This window comes from Oncorhynchus tshawytscha, linkage group LG24, assembly GCF_018296145.1.
Source record: "Oncorhynchus tshawytscha isolate Ot180627B linkage group LG24, Otsh_v2.0, whole genome shotgun sequence".
Lineage (NCBI taxonomy): Eukaryota > Metazoa > Chordata > Actinopteri > Salmoniformes > Salmonidae > Oncorhynchus > Oncorhynchus tshawytscha.
In genome coordinates, this window is record NC_056452.1 from 15,253,850 (window position 1) to 15,276,879 (window position 23,030).

The window sequence follows — 23,030 nt, forward strand, 5'->3', positions numbered from 1 at the left end:
CAGCCCAATTCAGATTTTTTTTCCCCCACTAATTGGTCTTTTGACCAATCACATCAGATACTTTCACATCAGATCTTTTTCAGAGCTGATCTGATTGGACAGAAGACCGATTAGTGAAAAAAAAAATCAGAATTTGGCTGCCTTAGAGTCACTAGGGTAGTCTTTAATCCATGTCCCCTCAGTCTCAGGTACGCGTGTGCCTGCCTGTGCCCATGTACCACTGCTTCGGCTCGGTGGGTGGTGGCATTGTCATGGCCACGCATGGCATCACGTTGGTCTGTCCCTCCACTGGGTACGATGGACGTGCCAACCTGGCAGCTATGGAGAGTGAAAGGTATGGCAGAAATAGTCCTGGTGGTAAACATGCATTCAGTGTTATTGAGGACATTTCTGGGACAGTAAACTGTGGTGTAGTTTGTGTGCTTTGCGCCTCGATCAAGTGTATCCACTTTTCCACCCCATCCCTCCACCAGGTGTACCTTTGTCTATGGCACTCCTACTATGTACATCGACATGCTGGGCCAGCCTGACTTGGCCAAGTTTGACTTGTCGTCAGTGGAGGGAGGTGAGAGATCATGTTTTTAACTCCGCTCATTTGTTTCTGTTCATATTCTGGAAATCGGCTGGATTGAAGATGAGTTAGGATGGCCATTGATTGGGATGAAATCCTGCATACTCGGGGGTCCTGTAGGACCGTTATTGAGCCATCTTTATATTGGTTATATCAAATGTACTGTATCTTAGATGTGTTTATTTATGCATTTTAGGCATCATGGCTGGTTCCCCGTGTCCACCTGAAATAGTGAAGAAGGTCATTTCTACCATGGGCATTAAGGAGTTCGTAGTGAGTAATGTTTTCTTAATTAAGTTAATTGCTTAATTAAAGTTAGCTAAATGATTACTGAATATAATTTATTGTCCAGAGAGTTCACTCACCTGGTTTCCCAGGCCTGAGTCAGTCCCTGGTTAGAGGTGAAAGCTCAAAACCAGCTGTGGGGTAACCCTTCAGGACCTTCACTGCTAGGTACAGTTAATATATTTTTTCGTTAGAGGGAGACATTTTCATATACGAGAACGTCCTTCCAGATTCATTATTGCAGAGTTGTGTGCCGACCTTTACTCCTAGCGAGTTACAGGATGGGCATGCGTTTGTTTCAGCCCAGCACTAACTCACATGCTTTTGCTAATAAGCTACACATCCAGACTTGGATTAGTTGAAGCAGGTGTGCTAGTGTTGGGCTGGGACAAACCCCCAAACTCTGTAGCTCCCTGGGAGTAAGGTTGGCCGCTCCTATGACATTATCTCTCTGTTAATATGTTAGCGCAGAGTAGTTGAAAATGGAATCAGGACAGACAAGGTTACATATTTATTTGTTAGATGTCCCCCCAAAATATGATGTTCAATATACATTAAAAAAAGGTGCTGAAGAGTCAAATATTAAGAGTTATGAAAGGAAAAGGGGGGTACCTACATGCTCCCAGAGTTTGGGAAGTCTTCAATGCCTATAGATAATCCATTGATTTAGCAGTAGAAAGTATCTTGTTTTCAATGTAAATCAATTACTTTAAATGAAATGTCACACAGTGTAAGCATTGCCACAGCAGTGGGAGTGGGGGTGTGGAAAAGGCTAAATATTTAGTATATTATATTATTTAGTCAAAGACTCAGACATGACACCTCTGCTACCTATTCTCTAATCCATTTTGAACTGTACAACATGTCCTCCTGTGATAACAGACCTAAAGGCACTGCAAACACTTCCAACCTCCATTCATGTAAGGATGATTTTTTTTTTTGCGTATCTCTTGGGAGATTGAATACATACAAAGGACAGTCTTTAAACGAAAGATACCGCTGGACAACTGGACTCCTCTCTTTGTCATGTCTGACTATGTTCCTTTTCAACTTGCCGTTGCTCCATTATCTCATAAACCCTTTCAGAAAAAGTCCTTAGCAGCCTGCGCTGTGTTGTGTCACTTACCTTTGGTCAGAGTTTTGAGAGGAGTCGGGTCAAGTCACAATATGTCAAGGTCCGTTTTACGGTCACAGTCCACAGTGGATGTTGTTTTCTCAGTCTGACAGAATTTCTCATGGGAGAAGCGAGACATGACCAACCGAGTGAACCACATTAAATTAAGGGAGACCTGGCCTGGAACATTCCATTTGGAAGGTTGTTAGGGGGGGCTTGGGGGATGATGCAGGCCGTTGCTGTGGCAGCAGGTGATGGGGTCCTGAGAGGTGAGGGTGTAAAGCTGGCTTTAGGGAGAGCGAGAGGAGGAGAGTCAACATGGCTGCTCGTCTGAATGTTGGTTGTGGGATGCATGATATTTGACAGATAGTGAGATGGACGGTCTTTAAGTAGCAGTTAGCGTCGCTTTCTTACTCTGCACACGTACCGAGCCCGTCACCTGGACAGGCCTTTCCCCTCAGGCAGCGTCTCCTGTGGAAAGACACAAACATCAGCAGCCAAGTCAAACAGTCTGCCCTCCTATTGTTCAACGCCATGACCGGGACACACAGTTCTTTTCTGGACAGGACCCCAAGGCAAAGATGGAAAATAACAGCCAGAAGACAGAGTTCTGAGGGAAAAGAAGAATATCAAGCTAGGCCGGTCCAAACCCATCCCCCGACCTTAAGTGCTATCGTTTCAATCCCAATGTCATGTTGTGCCAAGTCCCCAAACACATAAATACAATCCTTTGTAAGAATTCAAACCATGAGGAAAGCATTGAAGCCAGAAGGGGACCAACAAAAATGTGAAATATGTATCACAATTGAAACCCTTTGTCAAGCTGTTCTTGGGTAAATGCATATGACTGCAACATCTCAAGTCTGATACTGAGAAACTCTCAAGCTTGCTAAGCTCATAAGTTCACTTGACTGAGGTTCAACTTGCCTATTTCCGGACTAGTTTTGTATTTCGCCGAGTCATCGTCAGTCAGGTTACCTGTGTTTTAATGGCGCGTGCCCTTCTTGGCTCTCTTTGTCTTAACTGTGCAGTCGCTGAAGGCAGAGCTGTCCCTGATCTGCTTTCCTCTCTGTGAGGACGGAGCGGCACAGAGCGCATCAGGGCGCTGGCGGCTAGAATCCATCCACCTAGTGGAGGGAAACCGAGAGAGTCAGACATACAGGGTCTTGGAAGTTCTCTCTCGCGGTTTGGATAATATGTTTGCTAATCAAGGTTTTAGAATGTTGAAATGTATTAATGGATTCCGTTTAGTGTGCATATCAAATAGACAACTGTCTGTGTGTGGGTTTTCTACCTCTATTGTGTCAGTTCAAGGTAAGATTTCCTACTGTATGTGTGTGTAAAGGTGAGGTCATTACTTACTTGCGCAGAGGGGCTAGCGTGCAGGTGCAGCTCCAGGGGTTGTTGGCGAGCGTGAGGTTGGTGATGCTGGTGAACTCCAGGCTCTTGGGCAGGGACTTGAGCTTGTTGTTGTCCAAGTGCAGAGACTTGATGGCCGTCATGCCGTTGAACGCCCCGTCAGAAAACTACAGGCAGACAGATATAAGACACAGGATAGGAGCCTTTTCAGTTTCATCAGAAGAGGTAGACTTTGACAAGAGATATTTAAACCATAATGTCATGACCAAGAATAGTCTCGTCCCTCAAATCCAAAAGTAGTTAATTGCAAGTATAAAAGCTTCATGTGACTGATTTTGAAATCCCTGAATTCAACTATTGAAACCCTGAACTCAACAATAAGGTAGATCTCCCCTTTCTCACATGGCAGGGAAGGCATGCCTGGTGCTGCAAATGGATGTAGAATTTGCAGTTAGACCTCATCCTTAATATCTGTCATAGGGCAGACAGCGATGCTTGGTAGAGGGGATTGTATTTTTTTTCTCCAGCAATTTCACTCTGACATGAAAGCCTCCACTCATAACTGGTTCCTGCAGCGTTGCTTATGTAAACTGGACTGTCTCACCCCTCCCTTCTCCCAAACTTCATACGCATTTGTGAGGCTGCTAAAAACTCCACAGAGGTGCAAGATGAGCTGATGTTCACCGTGTTGTGTTTCAGCGTGAATAATTGGGTCATATTTGGTTGAGACGTTGATCAATGGGATTACAACCTATATTCACCCACTCAAAAAAGTCAGTTGCATTTCCAACGTGTTATCACTGTACTTTCAATCATCTAAGAGCACAACCAAATTCCAATGGAAAAACAACGTCTGGGTTTTGGTTTCGTTGTCACCCAAACGTTTATCGCTACGCTTTCAACCATTTCAAAAGCACCAAAGGGGAATACAATGTCAAGATTTATTTGTTGTGTAAATAAATAAAATATCTATCACTGTGCCTCATTTAATAGCAGAACCAAATGACCTGGCTTGCAATTGAGATGACATAAAAGTACATGGTGCAAGTGATCAATGATGTTCAAGATTCTGCACAGAATATTACAGCAATTGTGAGGATCTCCACAGACTTGTGATTACCTATGCATGCTATCTTGAACATTCACGCTTTATATGATTACATATAAAGGAAATGTATAGTTACAGTAACCCTAATATGGCCATGGATGTGTTACTCATTTTAAGGTTGAATGTTACATTAGTTTGTAAGATACTTTTGTAATACAGTAAATAGCCTAAAGTTATCATTGAATTGTGTTTGGTTGACAACGCAACCAAATATCAACATTTTAAAAGGAGATATAGGCATATCTACTTCTTGGATGGGCTTAATCTTATTCTTTAACTTGTATTTTTGGTTGAGTTGGAGACATGAATTCAACATATCATTTGTTAACTTGTCTACAAAAATACCTGTCCTTTTCAATCAACCAGAGCCTGAAACCATAGGCTTATTGTATTGTTTATTTTGAGTTGAATTCTGGGTTGAATTGAAACAATAGTTGTTGACTTTGTAAATGCTATGTATTTTTTGCCCCACTGTATATAGGCCTACATAGCATCATTGATGATAGGAGTGAAAGTATGGTCACATTTCATTTGTTCTGTTAAACCTACCCTTTTGGAATGACTTCGATAGCATGAGTGAGATCTTAACAATCATTCTCATCATAGCACATTGGTAATAGTCAGTGACAGATATCATAGCTAAGCAGGGCTTAGTTAAAACCTTGGATGGGGAGACCAACAGGTAGCATTAGATAGATCAGTTCTCCAGTAGGAGGTGCTGCCCAGCCTGTTTTTTTCAGATAGTGGATATAAATGTTGAAGATCTGACGTTTTCAAGGTATCATTTTAGGGGAATTTGTACAGGGTTTGTCTATGTTGAAATTTGGTTAACATGATGACATAATCCTGTGGTTGAAATTTGACTCTCAAAACAACCATTGATGACTTTTTCCAAATCCGATGTATTTTCCACATCACAAAATGTTGACAAATGACTTTGAAAGAACGTTGACTCAACCCGTTTGTCCAGTGGGTTGGCTCTTAGCCTCTTAACAGGGCGTGAAGGAGGTTCCGGGGGCAGCCGTGAGAGGAGGGTGGGCTTTTGCAACATGTTATGTAAGACTGTAAGAGATGAGGCTGTTGATTGAGGTGTCTTTTGGAAATTTCCACTGCAGAAGGGCGCAAGTGCCAAGGTGGAGGCTTCTGGTAATTTGCAGCAATGGAAGATGGATGACTTCCAGCGTGGCCAGGTTGTTTTTGCTCTCTTTTTTTAGTCTCTCTCTCTGAGCCACTTCTCTGCCAAGAATGCTTGCAAAGGGCCCAATTGTCCATTCCCCTAAGGAGCGATGGGCAAGCTAAAAATACCCGTCCTTCATGGGCTACGGAACACCCTGTCTCTATTTACCTGTCTCCTAACCCTTACTGACCTGTTGGCAGGACCCGCCTGCCAAGGGGAAAAAACACTGAAAATTCTAGAATTTGGCTGGTACAGTACATGCTTGGATACGGGCTAGCAAACAAAAACACCCTAAAAATACCCATGTTTGACTGGAAAATTGCTTTTTACTCTCCCCCACCATGTGCCTCCCCCCGCCACCCCAAAACCTTGCCATCTCACACTGCTTTCCCCTCACTTTCACTGGTACAGTCTGCCTGAGAGATGCTTGTTATTTTACCATTTCCCCTGTGGAATCTCTCCATACTGTATTATGGTTTGAAAAACTCAAATATTGGATTAACTTTGAGTTTGGAATGAATGGGCAGCAGCAAGCTAACCCCTCAATCAGTATATGTGATAGGTGTCTCGAGGCCAGCCTTTCCCATCTCTCCACTCAGGCCTTGACTGGGGTTCATTCAACCTTGTTACCTCTTACATTGTTACGCTATGCGTTACTAGGTGTAGGATCGACGATTATCTCTAGACAGGAAACCATTTCCTGTGCTCTCTGGACTGTGTCTGCTATTGTTCCCTGAACTATATAGCCTTGGAGTGTTTGTATGACAGTTCAAAACTCCTTCCCCACCAAAGGATGGAAGCTAGCCAGATCTTAAAAACCTTGTCGGGCTGCACCATTTAAGTGTAATGAGGCGGTCACCCACCTCACACACCAACCTGAACCTCAGGAATGATCAAGACCTGCGTCAACGCCGCCCACTCACTGCATGGTCAAGGATATCTTGGGCTAAGCTTCAGGAACCGTTGTATGATGGTGTGTCTGGGTTTACAGTACTGTACGAGCTGAAGCTGAAGAGTGTGATGCTTACTAGGTGATGTCACTTGGCCACCTGACATTGTTTGAAATCTCCCAATTAGGATGGCATGTATGTGTCGCCCATATCTCCTTAATATAAACAGCAGGGACCGGATCCCTCCGCCAACTCCACTTCTTGTCCTCACCAAGCTAAATTGGACATGAATCCAATCTTCAGCGCCAACAGTCCACCAACCAACTACAGTTCTATATGGGAATGGAGCAACATAAGACTAGAATACCACTCCTCTCTCCCACTGTGCAATCCTCCTGACCTACACACTTTCAGGGGAAGAGATCTCTTTGTACCACACCATATGGCGAGCAGAGCAATCGGGGCTAAAACACCGGCTAAAACCACAGGCAACTGTTTTGCCGACAAACAGCCCGAGACAGAGATCCCGCTGGTCTCAGCACGTGCATCCTGACCCAAAGCCTGTGTGACCTATTTTCTTCCCATATGGGTGGATAAGTCATAAGGATCTTATTAGGTTACAGATAGAGCGATGCGGAGAAAGTGCAATGTCTATACATCACACACATATAGTACCAGTCAAAAGTTTGGATATACCTACTCATTCAGGGGGTTTTCTTTATTTTTTCTACATTGTAGAATAATAGTGAAGACATCAAAACTATGAAATAACACATACGGAATCATGTAGTAACCAAAAAAAGTGTTAAACAAATCAAAATATATTTTATATGACATATTCTTGACAGCTTTGCACACTCTTGGCATTCTCTCAACCAGCTTCATGAGGTAGTCACCTGGAATGCATTTCAATTAACAGGTGTGCCTTAAAATTACATTTGTGGAATTTCTTTCCTTCTTAATGCATTTGAGACAATCAGTTGTGTTGTGACAAGGTAGGGGTGGTAAAAGACCAAGTCCATATTACTACAATCCATCATTTCTTTAAGGTGAGTCAATTCGGAAAATGTCAAGACCTTTGAAAGTTCCTTCAAGTGCAGTCGCAAAACAATAAGCGCTATGATGAAACTGGCTCTTATGAGGACTGCGACAGGAAAGGAAGACCCAGAGGGACCTCTGCTGCAGAAGATAAGTTCATTAGAGTTACCTGCCTCAGAAATTGCAGCCCAAATAAATGCTTCAGAGTTCCAGTAACAGACGCATCTCAACATCAACTGTTCAGAGGAGACTGTGTGAATTACTGTAAAGAAACCACTACTTAAGAACACCAATAATAAGAAGAGACCTGCTTGGGCCAAGAAACACGAGCAATGGACATTAGACTGGTGGAAATCTGTCCAAATTTGAGATTTTTGGTTCCAACCGCTGTGTATTTGTAAGACGCAGAGTAGGTGAATGGGTGATCTCTGCATGTGTGGTTCCCATTGTGAAGCATGGAGGTGTGGGGGTGCTTTGCTGGTGGTCTGATTTATTTAGAATTCAAGGCTCACTTAGCCAGCATGGCTCTCACAGCATCCTGCAGCAATACGCCATCCATTCTGGTTTGGGCTTAGTGGGACTATCATTTGTTTGTCAACAGGACAATGACCCAACACACTTCCTGGCTGTGTAAGGGCTATTTGACCAAGGACAGTGATGGAGTGCTGCATCAGATGACCTGGCCTCCACAATCAGCCGACCTAAACCTAATTGAGATGGTTTGGGATGAGTTGGATGCGGAGTGAAGGAAAAGCAGCCAACAAGTGCTCAGCACATGTGGGAACTCCTTCAAGACTGTTGGAAAAGCATTCCTCAAATATAAAATATATTTTGATTTCGTTTAACACTTTTTTTGTTACTACATGATTCCATATGTGTTATTTCATAGTTTTGATGTCTTCACTATTATTCTACAATGTAGAAAATTGTACAAATAAAGAAAAACCCTTGAATAAGTAGGTGTCCAAACTTTTGACTGATACTGTGTGTTTAAAAAAAAAAAAATAATAATAATAATAATAATAATAATTATATATATATAAAATGAGGAAAAATATATATATATACTCCAATGCTCGTCCTAATATTTCTATATTTAGATTTGTGATTATTGTTAGATATTACTGCACTGTTGGAGCTAGGAACACAAGGATTTCGCTACACCCGCAATAACATCTACTAAGTATGTACGCAACCAATAAAATTTGATTTGAGTATTCCACTCTCGTAAATTTGAACTGTCAGTGATCATATGATGAATGGTCGCAATCTACTAAACCACCTCACATTTATCTGCCCTCCTCAGGCTACAGTACGCAACCACAGAACTGGGAAAAGAGAAACAACTTTTGGCTACTGGAAAAGAGGGAGTTGGCCGGTGGCAAGCCAGACTGTACATATAAATAACAGATGGAATATGGCAAGCCAGAACCAAAACAAACAAACAACGAGCCTCCCTAATCCACAGGGTTGCTAGAGTAGACAAGAATACAAAATATGTATACTTACTGAAGCTTTCTCTGGCTCCTGAATGGCTAACTGCGTCAAATAAATGAGCTTCAGGTTGCATAAAATGGATCTGTTGTAAATGTTCAATATTCTAAGGCTTGAAATGAATTGTTATCTACTCTTGTCATAGTAGACTTATTTACCACATCTATGCTGTTATTGCCTTGCCGTTCTCTTAAAGTTTCAATCACCGCTTAATTCTTCCCAACTCAATAAGCACTTTGCACCCACAAAAAGGACCCACACCCACCCCACAAACAATCTGAGAGACTAACCTTCTCCAGCCCCATGCCGTCCAGGTGCAGCTTCTCCATGTAGCGTCCGAAGCTCTGGAAGGCGTTGTCAGGGATGCTTCTCAGGGGGTTCTTGGCCAGGCTCAGTTCCTCCACCACTCTCAGCTTGCTCATGGCCAGACTGGGGTAGGTGGACAGCCTGTTCCTGTCAAGGTGCAGGATGGCCAGGTTCTCTACTTCGTCCAGAGAGCCCGGCTGCAGCGAGCTCATCTCATTGCCACTCATGTGCAGCCAGCGCAGGTCCTTGGCTCCGGCGAAGGTGCCTGGCTTGATGTCGCGCAGCTTGTTATCGTTGAGCTGCAGGATGAACAGGTTGATCATGGGCGAGAAGATGCCCTTGGGTAAGTCGCTGATGCGGTTGCCGTCCAGGTAGAGGTAGGTGAGCTCGGTGAGGTCCTCGAAGGCACCCGGCTTGATGCTGGTGATCTCGTTGTTGGACAGGTAGAGGTAGATGAGCTTCTTGAGCCCCTTGAAGGCCTGTCCGCCGATCTCGCGGAGCTGGCAGTGCTGCATGTGCAACGAGATGAGACCCTTGCTGCTGGCGAAGGAGCCGGTGGGCAGGCTGCCCAGGTTGTTCCTCTGCAGATTGAGCAGACGGGTGGCCTCAGACACCTGTGGAATATTCTTTAGCCCCACGTTGTCACAGATGACGTGCTGCAGGTCCCCGTGGCAGTGACACAGGGCCGGGCACTGGCTGGGAGCGCCCCATACCACCGGGCCAAGGACCAGCAGGTAGGGCCACACCGAGAGAAAGCTCACACACCGCATGCTGACGCTGCTACTCTAGACTTGTGTCTGTCCACCTTACCGGTCTTCTGCCTCTTCCTGAGAGCTTCTTCTCACTGCTTGGCAGGCACTCCAAGCTAGAAAAAGTCCTCCAGAAAGTCTCAGGGCGAGAGAGAGAGAGAGAGGATTCAGAGAGGGAAGGCAAGAGGTGAGCTGGTGTGAGAGAGTGAGTGTGCGACTGAGAGAAAAGGGGGGCAGTGCAAAAAATATTCACTTGGGGCTTTGAGAGGAGGACGGCACGGCGCTGAACAGAACACAGCACTATTTATAACATTTATTTGAGGAAAAATCTGAGGAGGGCTCACCAAGGTGTTACGTGGAGACGGCTGCAAGAGGAAGTCAAGTGTCTCTGAGAGTTTAACTCTGCACACACAGTTCGGGATCTTCCACTGACCATAGGGAGCTCAACTAAATTCAGCTATCTTCTGGTTAAAATTTCTAAAAAGCTTCCAGATCTTCTGCATGAGACATTTAATCAAACAGTTTTTGTGCGTGCATAACTTTCAGTTGCTTGTTATGTTTAGCAGGCAAAGGATCTCTAGGTCATTTTAGTTATATAAGCAGAAAAATGGTGTAAACATTGCACTCAAGAAGGGCAAAATGTGCTTCCAAATCAGTGTCTTGGTGGATCAAGCACACTTTTGACTGCCAATATAGCAATGGTCTGTATACCTGTACAGGTTACCTGGATTTTTGTTGGGTAGATAAGAGACCCTCCACAGGCCGTGGCCATTGTCAGTAATTTCTAAAATAGTTGCCTGAGTGTAGTCAGGCGGTAGGTAAGAGATTTAAGGTTCCATTATTTAGGGTTCCAGACGTCTCTATTGTTTTTCAGTCTGCAGTCAGAGGAAAAGGAGCTCCTTTGTGGCTGTTTTATAACCCATAATCGTCACCAGATGGTTGGCAAGTGGCGGGACTCCTTTTCAAGTCCAAAAAATGTGAAATGGTCCCTCTTCACCTCACTAAAAGAGGGTTTCAAATGCCCAGTTTCATTCCTGCGTGCATATTTTCTACTATTTTGAAAAGGAGTAGGGTGTTAATGGTCTTTGTGGTCACTCTCACTTTCCAAATAGAGCCGAGGTTGTGTCTGGCTGAATTGAGTTTCAGCAGATAGTGTATGTTTAGAAATCACAATATTTTTCATTAGCTTTCACTCAGAGGTGTGTGTGGCTCTGAGTGGGCCTTAACCAACCAGATGTGAGACCTTGGTCTCGAGAGCTGATCCATTGGCTACTTGAAATTGACCAGGAGCATGAGGGGAAAGAGACAGGAAGGGATGGAGGGACAGAGAGAGCGCAAAGTTGTCCACTTCAGCCCTTGGGCTTGCTGGCTCAGCTCCTATGACGCTTTGGCCTCAGAAGGGTGTGTTTATGAGTCCGATGGACACTCTCATGATAAGTGGAATCTCGAGTTTACTTAACAAATCTAGCATTTTATCGGGAACGTCTTTCTCCTGGCTGCCCAGGCGAACATTCTCCCCATCCCCAAACGGCTCCTTCAATGCCTTTCTGTTCACCAGTGATGACCCTACTCTGCCACTCTATCACTACTGGACTTGGCCCTCAGAAGGATGTGCTTGTGGCAGCAGATGAATCGTCTAGCGAGCGCTTCAGAGGACGAAACCATTGCTGACTCCATTGGTCCTGCTATTCAAAGTCTTAGCCTTCATTTCACTCAACTTACAACTTCTGCCGACGACCCAGTTGAAATTTGTCAATTTAAAAACGGTAATCAAGAAAAGGTTATCAAGAGGACTCCCTGGTCAGTGAAAGGCCACAGCAGGACAGATGTGTGGGGCGAGGTTAAGGGGGCAGGCACCATCCTAACTGCACAGGTGTGCCAGTTGTCAGGGGGGCACCACATACCTCACTGAGCTCCCATGCCCTGGCTTGCCTGCTGACTCACCCCCTGCCCCTCGCTGACTCAGCTGGTCCTGGCCTTGGAACTGTGAAGTCACGCTGGCGTCCGGTATGGACAGGAAACTGTCCACCAGACAGTGGGCCCAGTGCATCAAAGCTGGGACCGAGAGACTGAAAAACAGCTTCTATCTCAAGGCCATCACATCACTAACATTCAGTGGCTGCTGACAACATACTGACTAAAATCTCGAGCCACTTTAATAATAAAAAATTGGAAGTAATAAATGTAATCACTAGCCACTTTAAACAATGCCACTTTATATAATGTTTGCATACCCTACATTACTCATCTCATATGTATATACACTGTACTCTATACCATCTACTGCATCTTGCCTATGCCGTTCGGCCATCGCTCCTTCATATATTTATGTACATATTCGTATTGATCCCTTTACACTTGTGTGTATATGGTAGTTGTGAAATTGTTACTTGTTAGATATTACTGCACGGTCGGAACTAGAAGCACAAGCATTTCGCTGCTCTCGCATTAACATCTACTAACCATGTGTATGTGACAAATATGATTTGGTAGACAGACGGACAGACTTTTCCATGCCCAGTCACCTTCTCCGACTACCTCTGCAAATGACACAGGGTTGTAGAACGTCAAGGATAGCACCGTGGTGATACTGTATGTTTTAATTGAACAGTGTGGTTTTACTTTGGATTGACAGATTGCCTATGGAACCACAGAGAACAGCCCTGTGTCATTCTGTGGCTTCCCAACAGACAATTTGGAGAGGAAGTCAGAGACTGTTGGGTGCATTGCCAGTCACATAGAGGTACGTCTCATCCACCTGAGTCGTTTATGTGCATATGTTTTAATGTCTTTACTTCTATTATACAATAAGTATATTTATGTCTGTTAAAGGGATACTTCGGGATTTTGGCAATGAAGCCCTGTATCTACTTCCCCAGAGTCAGATGAACTCTTGGATACCATTTTTATCTCTGCTTGCAGTTTGAAGGAAGTTGCTAACGAGCCCTAGCGCAATTGCTAACTAACATTAGAACAATGACTGGAAGTCTGTTACCATAGACTTCCAGTCATTGGGCTAACACTAGTTAGCGTTGGCTCGCAAAACAACCTCTAACCTCCTTCATACTGAACGCAGAGACATAAAAATGGCATCCACAAGTTCACCTGACTTTCCATTCCCCAAAATCCTGAACTGTCCCTTTTAAGCATGACTAAAGTATATACGTTACATGTCTTATCCACATAGGCAGAACTGCTGGGAGCATTGATTTGTATTATCGTAATGGTAACTGACTGCAGTAGAGTCGCACCCTATTGTGCTCATCACTGCTGTTCTTCAGGCTAAGGTAGTTGACCCTGGCTCTGGTCAGCTCGTGCCTCTCGGGATATCAGGAGAGCTGATGATCAGGGGCTACTGTGTAATGCTGGAGTACTGGGGGGATGTCGCCAAGACAGACGAGTGCATTGCCAAAGACCGCTGGTATAAGACTGGGTGAGTGGACAGGTCTGGTCACATACACCTCCCCAAAACGTTGATGTCTCAACTTTGACTTATGCATCATACATGTGTCCTTTTACCCATATGCAGTGACATCGCCAGCCTGGACAAGTATGGCTTCTGCCGCATCGAGGGTCGAATCAAGGACATGATCATCCGAGGAGGGGAGAACATATACCCAGCTGAGATTGAGCAGTTCCTACACACCCACCCTAAAGTCCAGGAGGCACAGGTGAATTCTCAATCCGTTTGTTTATATATGCTTGAACAGAAGCAGAAGGATCATTTTCTAGGGAAATGACTGCTAATGTCATTTCTTTCTCGCTCTCTATCAGGTGATTGGAATAAAGGATGAGCGTATGGGAGAGGAGGTGTGTGCCTGCCTCAAGCTGAAGGCGGGACAGGATTGCAGTGCAGAGGACATTAAAGCTTACTGCAAGGGAAAGGTGAGAGATTGAATGAAAGAAAGGTTCTGCGACATCCTGCTGTGGCTAGCCTAAATCCTTGAAATGTACTGTTAATCTTCTTTCCCCTCAGATTGCACATTTCAAGATCCCACGCTATGTAACATTTGTGAATGACTATCCGCTCACAGTTTCAGGAAAGGTAATCTCTCAAACCATATACTCTTACTCAAAGCTAAGCTGACATGCCCCATAATGTATGTTTCTACATGAACGCTCACCAACATTTTGTTTTGTATTTGTTTATACAATTCTGAAGACATAATCAGGAAGCTTAAGTAATTGTCAGAGACAAATTAGTTTTGATGAAAATGTCCATTGTCCATTGCATAAACTGTATGTTCCTCGTGGTCCTCAGTCTCGCTCAAGACACTTCAAAACCATTTAGAAATGGAGAGTCATTTGAGTAGCCCAGTCCCCCCGTCTGTCTCTAGACAGAAGGAAACGGAGCTATTAAGCAGTCTGCACGCAGCAGTCTTGCTAAACACATTCAGAGGGCGTCATGTTGGAGGGAGTCACGAACCACCACGGCTGTCTGGTCGATCTGAGAAACCACCCTGACATAAAACACTGTATTTAATACAAAGACTTATTCTCTCCTTTTTAAATTGCTCTTTCAGATCCAGAAGAACAAACTGCGTGTGCAGACAGAGAAGTTTCTGGCACTGTGAAGGTCTGTGAAGTAAGGAGAGAAAGTCGGGCTAGACATGGTGGCTCATATCTCCGACGCATTGGCATATGTTTTCGCTCCACTCTGCCAAAGCACCTGCTGAAATCAGTCATTATGGCTGAATTTATACAGGCAGCCCAATTCTTATCTTTTATCCACTAATATTTTTTTAAAGAGCTAATGTGAAAAGATCTGATGTGATTGGTCAAAAGACCAATAATTGGAAAAGATATCTAAATTGGGCAGCCGAAGGGCTGAAGATCCACTTTACAGAGCGATTGACAATTAAAGGCAATGTTCCCGCAGTCACGGAGGCTGTATTCACGGTAAACACAGAAATGACCTTTCAATTTTAAACGTGGATCTTCCACGATATGGATTGAATGCAGCCTTAAGTGCCATCATTTGTGCCTTGTTTAGTGCAAACCTTTTTGCAGAACCCATTAGACTTAATGCTATGTTTTAGCAGGCACAGTTTAACAGGAAAGTGAAGCCATGTACAGCAGTCAGCTAAACACTTAAAGCCAAATGATTTTACTGTATTTCTAGGACCGATCATGTAATTGTGACAGCCTTGAAACCACCTCATCAATCTGTGACTCGGAGCTCTATTCAGTCTGTAAAATTGAAGCGTTACAGATTCCGCGATTTATAAAATCTAAAAGGTCATTTCCAGTTGAGCCGACATCTGCAGGGTTTAACGCTGAAGCGGGAATATTGCCTTTACATTTCAGTGAAGCTGTACTTTGGCGACGCAGATCGAATTAGCGTCCTTATATTACAGCTGCCTATATGTCAAAATAAAAAACATGTACCTTACCATTAAAAGCTGGGCGTAGGTGTCTGTGTTTTTGTTGGAGGACAGAAGCCGTTAGCTTTTCCATTGATCTCAGTGGCAGGTGGATGGCTGTTAAGCCTTTGGAAAGCCTCTCAAACACACCTATAGAAGCATGCAGACACACAGCTGGATGAGATTTCCACTCAGGTTTTGTTTTTCCAGGATACCTATCCTCTGCACCCAACACTTGTCTGAGCCAGGTATGCAGTATTTCTGGATGAGAAACCCAGACCCTGCCCTGTCAGAGGGCCAAGAAGATCACAGATGCAGCCTACTTGAGACCTGCTAGTCAAATACTTGAATGGAAAATACAGTGGCATGAAAAAGTATGTGAACCTTTTGGAATTACCTGGATTTCTGCATAAATTGGTTATAAAATCTGATCATCTAAGTCACAACAATAGACAGTCTGCCTAAACTAATAACACGTGTGTCTTTATCGAACACACCATGTAAACATTCAGTGTAAGGTGGAAAAAGTATGTGAACCCTTGGATTTAATAACTGGTTGACTCTCCCTTTGGCAATAAACCAAACGTTTTCTGTAGTTGCGGATCAGACCTGAACAACGTTCAGGAGGAATTTTGGACCATTCATTTTTACAAAACTGTTTCAGTTCAGCAATATTCTTAGCATGTCTGCTGTGAACTGCTCTCTTGAGGTCATGCCACAGCATTTTAAATCGGGTTGAGGTCAGGACTGACTGTGCCACTCCAGAAGGTGTATTTTCTTCTGTTGAAGCCATTCTGTTGTTGATTTACTTCTGTGTTTTTGGTCGTTGTCCTGTTGCATCACCCAACTTCTGTTGAGCTTCAATTGTCTAGCCGTGTCTGAATCCTGGCTTAGGAAGACCACTGAAAACCTTGAAATTTCCATTCCTAACTTTAACATTTTCTGACAAGATAGAACTGCCAAAGGGGGCGGTGTTGCAATTTACTGCAAAGATAACCTGCAGAGTTCTGTCTTACTATCCAGGTCTGTACCCAAACAATAAGCTTCTACTAAAATGCACCTTTCCAGAAACAAATCTCTCACCATTGCCGCTTGCTATAGACCACCCTGTGCCCTCGACACCATATGTGGTTTGATATCCTCCCATTTATCTTCTGAGCTCGTGCTGCTAGGTGACCTAAACTGGGACATGCTTAACACCCCTTGACATCCTACAATCTAAGCTTGATGCCCTCAATCTCACACAACTTATCAATGAACCTACCAGATATAACCCCAAATCCATAAACACGGGCACCCTCATAGATATCATCCTAACTAACTCACCCCCCAAATACACCTCTGCTGTTTTCAACCAAGATCTCAGCGATCACTGCCTCATTGCCTGCATCCGTAATGGGTCTGCGAGCAAACTACCACCCCTCATCACTGTCAAACGCTCCCTAAAACACTTCTGCGAGCAGGCCTTTCTAAATCGACCTGGCCGGGGTATCCTGGAACGACATTGACCTTATACCGACAGTAGAGGATGCCTGGTTATTCTTTAAAAGTGCCTTCCTCACCATCTTAAATAAGCATGCCCCATTCAAAAAAATGTAGAACCAGGAATTAGCTATAGCCCTTGGTTCACTCCAGACCTGTCTGCCCTTGACCAGCACAAAAACATCCTGTGGTGTTCTGCATTAGCATCGAATAGCCCCCGTGATATGCAACTTTTCAGGGAAGTTAGAAACCAATATACACAGGCAGTTAGGAAAGCTAAGGCTAGCTTTTTTAAACAGAAATTTGCATCCTGCAGTACAAACTCAAAAAAGTTCTGGGACACTAAAGTCCATGGAGAATAAGAACACCTCATCCCAGCTACCCACTGCTCTGAGGCTAGGAAACACTGTTACAACCGACAAATCCACTATAATTGAGAATTTCAATAAGCATTTCTCTACGCCTGGCCATGCTTTCCACCTGGCCACCCCTACCCCGGGCAACTGCCCGGAACCCTCCACAGCAACCCCACCAAGCCCCCACCATTACTCCTTCACCCATATCCAGATAGCTGATGTTCTGAAAGAGCTGCAAAATCTGGACCCCTACAAATCAGCCGGGCTAGACAATCTGGACCCTCTCTTTCTTAAATTATCTGCAGAAATTGTTGCAACCCATATTACTAGCCTGTTCAACCTCTCTTTCGTATCGTCTGAGATTCCTAAAGATTGGAAAGCTGCCGCGGTCATCCCCCTCTTCAAAGGGGGAGACACTCTAGACCCAAACTGCTACAGACCTATATCTATTCTACCCTGCAGCTCTTAAGGTCTTCGAAAGCCAAGTTAACAAACAGATTACTGACCATTTTGAATCACACCGTACCTTCTCCGCTATGCAATCTGGTTTCCGAGCTGGTCATGGGTGCACCTCAGCCACGTTCAAGGTCCTTAACGATATCATAACCGCCATTGATAAGAGACATTACTGTGCAGCTGTATTCATCGACCTGGCCAAGGTTTTCGACTCTGTCAATCACCACATTCTTATTGGCAGACTCAACAGCCTTGGTTTCTCAAATGATTGCATCGCCTGGTTCACCAACTACTTCTCTGATAGAGCTCAGTGTGTTGCCCGGACCTCTGGCAGTCTTTATGGGGGTGCCACAGGGTTCAATTCTCGAGCTGACTCTCTTCTCTGTATACATCAATGATGTCGCTCTTGCTACTGGTGATTCTCTAATCCACCTCTACGCAGACGACACCATTCTGTATACTTCTGGCCCTTCTTTGGACACTGTGTTAACTAACCTCCAGACGAGCTTCAATGCCACACAACTCTCCTTCCGTGGCCTCCAACTGCTCTTAAACGCAAATAAAACTAAATGCATGCTATTCAACCGATCATTGCCCGCCCATCCAGCATCACTACTCTGGACGGCTCTGACTTAGAATACGTGGATAACTACAAATACCTAGGTGTCGGGCTAGACTGTAAACTCTCCTTCCAGACTCACATTAAGCATCTCCAATCAAAAATTAAATCTTCCTATTTCACAACAAAGCTTCCTTCACTCATGCTGCCAAACATACCCTCGTAAAACTGTCCATCCTACCGATCCTTGACTTCGGCGGTGTCATCTATAAAATAGCCTTCAACACTACTCAGCAAAATGGATGTAGTCTATCACAGTGCCATCCGTTTTGTCACCAAAGCCCCATATAATACCCACCACTGCGACCTGTACGCTCTCGTTGGCTGGCCCTCGCTTCATACTCGTCGCCAAACCCACTGGCTACAGGTTATCTACAAGTCTCTGCTAGGTAAAGCCCCGCCCTATCTCAGCTCGCTGGTCACCATAACAGCACCCACTCGTAACACACGCTCCAGCAGGTATATCTCACTGGTCACCCCCAAAGCCAATTCCTACTTTGGTCGCCTTTCCTTCCAGTTCTCTGTGGCCACTGACTGGAACGAACTGCAAAAATCACTGAAGCTGGAGATTCCCCATCTCCCTCACTAGCTTTAAGAACCAGCTGTCAGAGCAGCTCACAGATCACTGCACCTGTTCATAGCCCATCTGTATACAGCCCATCTATCTACCTCATTCCCATACTGTATTTATTTAGCTCCTTTTGCACCACAGTATCTCTACTTGCACATCCATCTTTTGCACATCTACCATTCCAGTGTTTAATTGCCATATTGTAATTACTTCGCCACCATGGCCTATTTGCCTTAACTCCCTTATTTGACCTTATTTGCACTCACTGTATATAGACTTAATTTTCTTTTTTTCCTACTGTATTATTGACCATGTTTTGTTCATTCCATGTTTAACTCTGTTGTTGTTGTTGTTGTATGTGTCGAACTGCTATGCTTTACCTTGGCCAGGTCGCAGTTGCAAATGAGAACTTGTTCTCAACTAGCTTACCTGGTTAAATAAAGGTGAAATACAAATATTTCAAAAAATTGGCAGACAGATACATTCTCCTGCAAAATGTCTTGATAAACTTGAATTCATTTTTCCGTCAATGATAGCAAGCTGTTCAGGCCCTGAGGCAGCAAAGCAGCCCCAAACCATGATGCTCCCTCCACCATACTTTACAGTTGGGATGCGGTTTTGATGTTGGTGTGCTGTGCCTTTTTTTCTCCACACAGTGTTGTGTGTCCCTGCCAAACAACTCAACTTTAGTTTAATCTGTCCACAGAATGTTTTGCCAGAAGCGCTGTGGAACATCCAGGTGCTCTTTTGCGAAACTTCAGACGTGCAGCAATGTTTTTTTTGGACAGCAGTGGCTTCTTCCGTGGTGTCCTCCCATGAACACCATTCTTGTTTTATGTATCGTAGACTCGTCAGAGATGTTAGCATGTTCCAGAGATTTCTGTAAGTCTTTAGCTGACATTCTAGGACATTCTAGGATTCTTCTTAACCGCATTCTGCGCTGTGCTCTTGCAGTCATCTTTGCAGGACGGCCACTCCAAGGGGAGAGTAGCAACAGTGCTTTCTTCATTTACAGACCATTTGTCTTACCGTGGACCGATGAACATCAAGGCTTTTAGAGATACTTTTGTAACCCTTTCCAGCTTTATGCAAGTCAACAATTCTTAATCTTCGGTCTCCTGAGGTCTCTTTTGTTCGAGGCATGGTTCACATCAGGCAATGCTCCTTGTGAATGGCAAACAAGTTTTGTGAGTGTTTTTATAGAGCAAGGCAGCTCTAACCAACATCTCCAATCTCGTCTCCTTGATTAGACTCCAGGTTAGCTGACTCCTGTAGCTTTTGGAGAAGTCATTAGCCTACACATACTTTTTCCAACCTACACTGAATGTTAAATTATGTATTCAATATAGACAAGAAAAATAAAATAACTTGTGTTAGTTTAATCACACTGTCTATTGTTGTGACTAAGATGATCAAATTTTATGACTAATTTATGCAGAAATCCAGGTAATTCCATATTTCACATTTTTTCTTGCCACTGTACTTTATTGGGACCATGGGTGTATCTAAGGAATGCATTGAATTTGATGAAAAATACTGAGTTTACTGAATGCAGAGACTTTATTGGGACCATATGTCAAGATGTCACTGGATAGCATAGTAATGGGTCGCAGACATGACTGCAGGAGATTCGGCTCAATATTGACCAGCTTTGGTGGAATACGCCTGAGCAAGGCACTGCACAGAATCACTGATCTCCGAATCCCAATGTATTCCAACTCAAGATTAGCCATGCAACTGATCCTCTGGAATGTGAATGACCGGCCCAACACCACGTTTTTCTCCACCACAGCTGGAATGTGGCCCACCAGACCAAACCAGATTCCATCCTTGTGACGCTGCAGCATCTGTGATATTGAAAGAACCCCCACGTTCCAGAGGGATTTGGAGATCAGTGATTCTTTGCAGTGACTTTCTCTTGCCAATCCCTTTTAATGTGCTGAGTAACTTCAGTCAAAGGGGACATAAGAGCTTATTTCATCGCTAAATCGGCAATAACTAACTGGGATGAAGTGGGATGAAGTGAGTTGACAGAGTCAACTGAGTCTTAAGTCCATACTGTCACTAGCTAAGAGCAACCGAGCGAGTTAACATCACAGCTTTCAACGGCAAAGCATAGCAGTGGTGTTGTCTCCCTCATGTGGTAGTGAAGTGTAAAGCAATTTTAAATTGGAAAGTATGTTTGTTACAAAGTCCTCCATCACGAGTCATTGTGCACTCCTACAGTGTACAAAACACTAAGAACACCTTCCTAATAATGAGTTAGGAAGGTGTTTTTCCCTCAGAACAGCCTCAATTCGTCAGGGCATTAACTCTACAAGGTGTCGCAAGCTTTCCACAGGGATGCTGGCCCATGTTGACTCAAATTCTTCCCACAGTTGTGTCCAGTTGGCTGGATATCCTTTGGGTGGTGGACCATTCTTGATACACACAGGAAACGGTTGAGTGTGAAAATCGATCAGCGTTGCCGTTCTTGACACAAACCGGTGCACCTGGCATCTATTACCAGAACTCATTCAAAGCCACTTAAATATTTTGCCTTGCCCATTCACCCTCAATGGCACACAATCCAGGTCTCAATTGTCTCAAGGATTAAAAATCATTCTTTAACCCGTCTCCTCCCCTTCATCTACACTGACTGAAGTGGACTTAACAAGTGACATCAATAAGGGATCATAGCTTTCACCTGGTCAGTCTATGCCATGGAAAGAGCAGGTGTTCTTAATGTTTTGTACACTCGGTGTATGTGATTCTCTGTTAATTTCTCAGAGATCAGACATCAGATCTAGCGATCATGTCTCCAGACTAGCCTAGTCCTTAGGCAAGGGGATCCCCAGTGCTGTAGGATGGTGTCCCTGCATCTGTGCCTCTGCCCTGGCCACCTGCTCCTCAGTGCAGCAGTCCTGGAGGAACACAGAGGCCAGGTTATGCAAGCGTGGGCTCTGGGAGATGGAAAAACGCAGCATGCACTGTAGCACTGCGGTGTCGGTGGTTTGGGAGCGTGATGCAGCGGTGGTGAGATTCATGAGTGTGGTGATGGCAGATAGCACCGTCTCCTCCCGGCGGCTGGACAGGCATCCCGTAACCAAGGGGACTGCGTCGCTCTGCAGGATCTGGTCACGGCATTCCCGATCCATACTCAGGTTACATAGACCCCCTGGGAATGCACAGAAGCACTCCATGATGTAGAGATTCTCCTTTTGAACATCTGGATTTAAGTTACGTTGATATACTGTATGTATCATTTATACATGATCTTATGTATTTCACAACTAGTGTCCCTTGTGCCATACTCACCTATCCCAAACTCCACAAAGTTCTCATTTTCCTCTGTAAGCATGTCCAAGAAGAGATCAGTAACCTGAAGGGTTCTCAGGTCCTCCAGGTTCCTCGGATCATAGGCGAAGTTGGCCAAGTTGGCCAGCACTTGCTCTTTCGCCTCTAGAAGAAATGGACAATTCGATAGTAATGTTAGCTAATGCCAACCACATGGTCAAATAAGGCTCAATTAGTTATATATGGTGTAGTAAGATTTAGCTAGAATATAATCAAACAGGTCTATCATCCACCAAATCATTACCATGGCTTCTGCATTCTAAAACATTAGCTACACCAATGTCGACACATTATATTAACCATGATATAGCCTACTCTACTGCATTAGCTAGCAACGTACCATCACTGTCGGTGTCCTGAAACTCAGTGACAAGCGTCTGCAGGTATTCAAACCGATCAGATCCCGTCGCAGAATGTCCTTTTCCCGACATGTGTTCACTTCGTCACAGTTACTATGAATAAAACATCGACTGATATATTTACAATGACGAACGTTCACTCAAGATAAATAAAGTAATAATCTTCACATTTTAATACCAGTGTTGTTGCCGGATGTTTGGGCAGCATTGGTCCGTCCTCGAATTGCTTCCCCACCAGGACACGGTCCTTAGTGCAGTTGGTTCCTACTAAATGGCTTTCTAGGAGGAGGATATTCCTGCAGTTTTACTTTATTCGTGAATGCGTGACAACTGTGTACACTTGTATATTTTATCATTTAAATAGTTTATTTAAATTCTCACAAAATGCATTTGATTT

General features: G+C 44.1%; 3 protein-coding genes across 4 annotated transcripts in view; 1 reads left to right on the forward strand and 2 right to left on the reverse strand.

Annotated features, from left to right (window-relative positions):
• Positions 1 to 15,492, forward strand: part of acsf2 (acyl-CoA synthetase family member 2) — a 34,407-nt gene extending 18,915 nt beyond the window's left edge. Inside the window, exons 8-16 of one of the 2 annotated variants that reach the window (XM_024386704.2) lie at positions 183 to 334; positions 474 to 565; positions 768 to 844; positions 12,727 to 12,834; positions 13,373 to 13,524; positions 13,621 to 13,762; positions 13,866 to 13,976; positions 14,068 to 14,136; positions 14,615 to 15,492. In XM_024386704.2, coding sequence (XP_024242472.1) covers positions 183 to 334; positions 474 to 565; positions 768 to 844; positions 12,727 to 12,834; positions 13,373 to 13,524; positions 13,621 to 13,762; positions 13,866 to 13,976; positions 14,068 to 14,136; positions 14,615 to 14,665 — 954 coding nt within the window. In that variant the 3' untranslated portion in view covers positions 14,666 to 15,492. The remainder of the gene's footprint in view (positions 1 to 182; positions 335 to 473; positions 566 to 767; positions 845 to 12,726; positions 12,835 to 13,372; positions 13,525 to 13,620; positions 13,763 to 13,865; positions 13,977 to 14,067; positions 14,137 to 14,614) is intronic. The other variant, XM_024386705.2, reaches the window with a different exon arrangement.
• Positions 1,353 to 12,298, reverse strand: LOC112223616 (chondroadherin). Its single transcript, XM_024386706.2, has 4 exons — positions 9,327 to 12,298; positions 3,333 to 3,496; positions 2,949 to 3,097; positions 1,353 to 2,441 (listed from the first exon to the last, which is right to left on the reverse strand). The coding sequence occupies exons 1-3, from the start codon at positions 10,110 to 10,112 to the stop codon at positions 2,956 to 2,958; spliced, it is 1,092 nt and encodes a 363-aa protein (XP_024242474.1). The 5' UTR covers positions 10,113 to 12,298; the 3' UTR covers positions 1,353 to 2,441; positions 2,949 to 2,955.
• Positions 15,493 to 21,599: 6,107 nt separating the features above from the next.
• Positions 21,600 to 22,911, reverse strand: armc7 (armadillo repeat containing 7). The gene is made up of 4 exons (XM_024386702.2): positions 22,812 to 22,911; positions 22,615 to 22,726; positions 22,236 to 22,379; positions 21,600 to 22,095 (listed from the first exon to the last, which is right to left on the reverse strand). The coding sequence occupies exons 2-4, from the start codon at positions 22,703 to 22,705 to the stop codon at positions 21,749 to 21,751; spliced, it is 582 nt and encodes a 193-aa protein (XP_024242470.1). The 5' UTR covers positions 22,706 to 22,726; positions 22,812 to 22,911; the 3' UTR covers positions 21,600 to 21,748.
• Between the last annotated feature and the right edge of the window lie 119 nt (positions 22,912 to 23,030).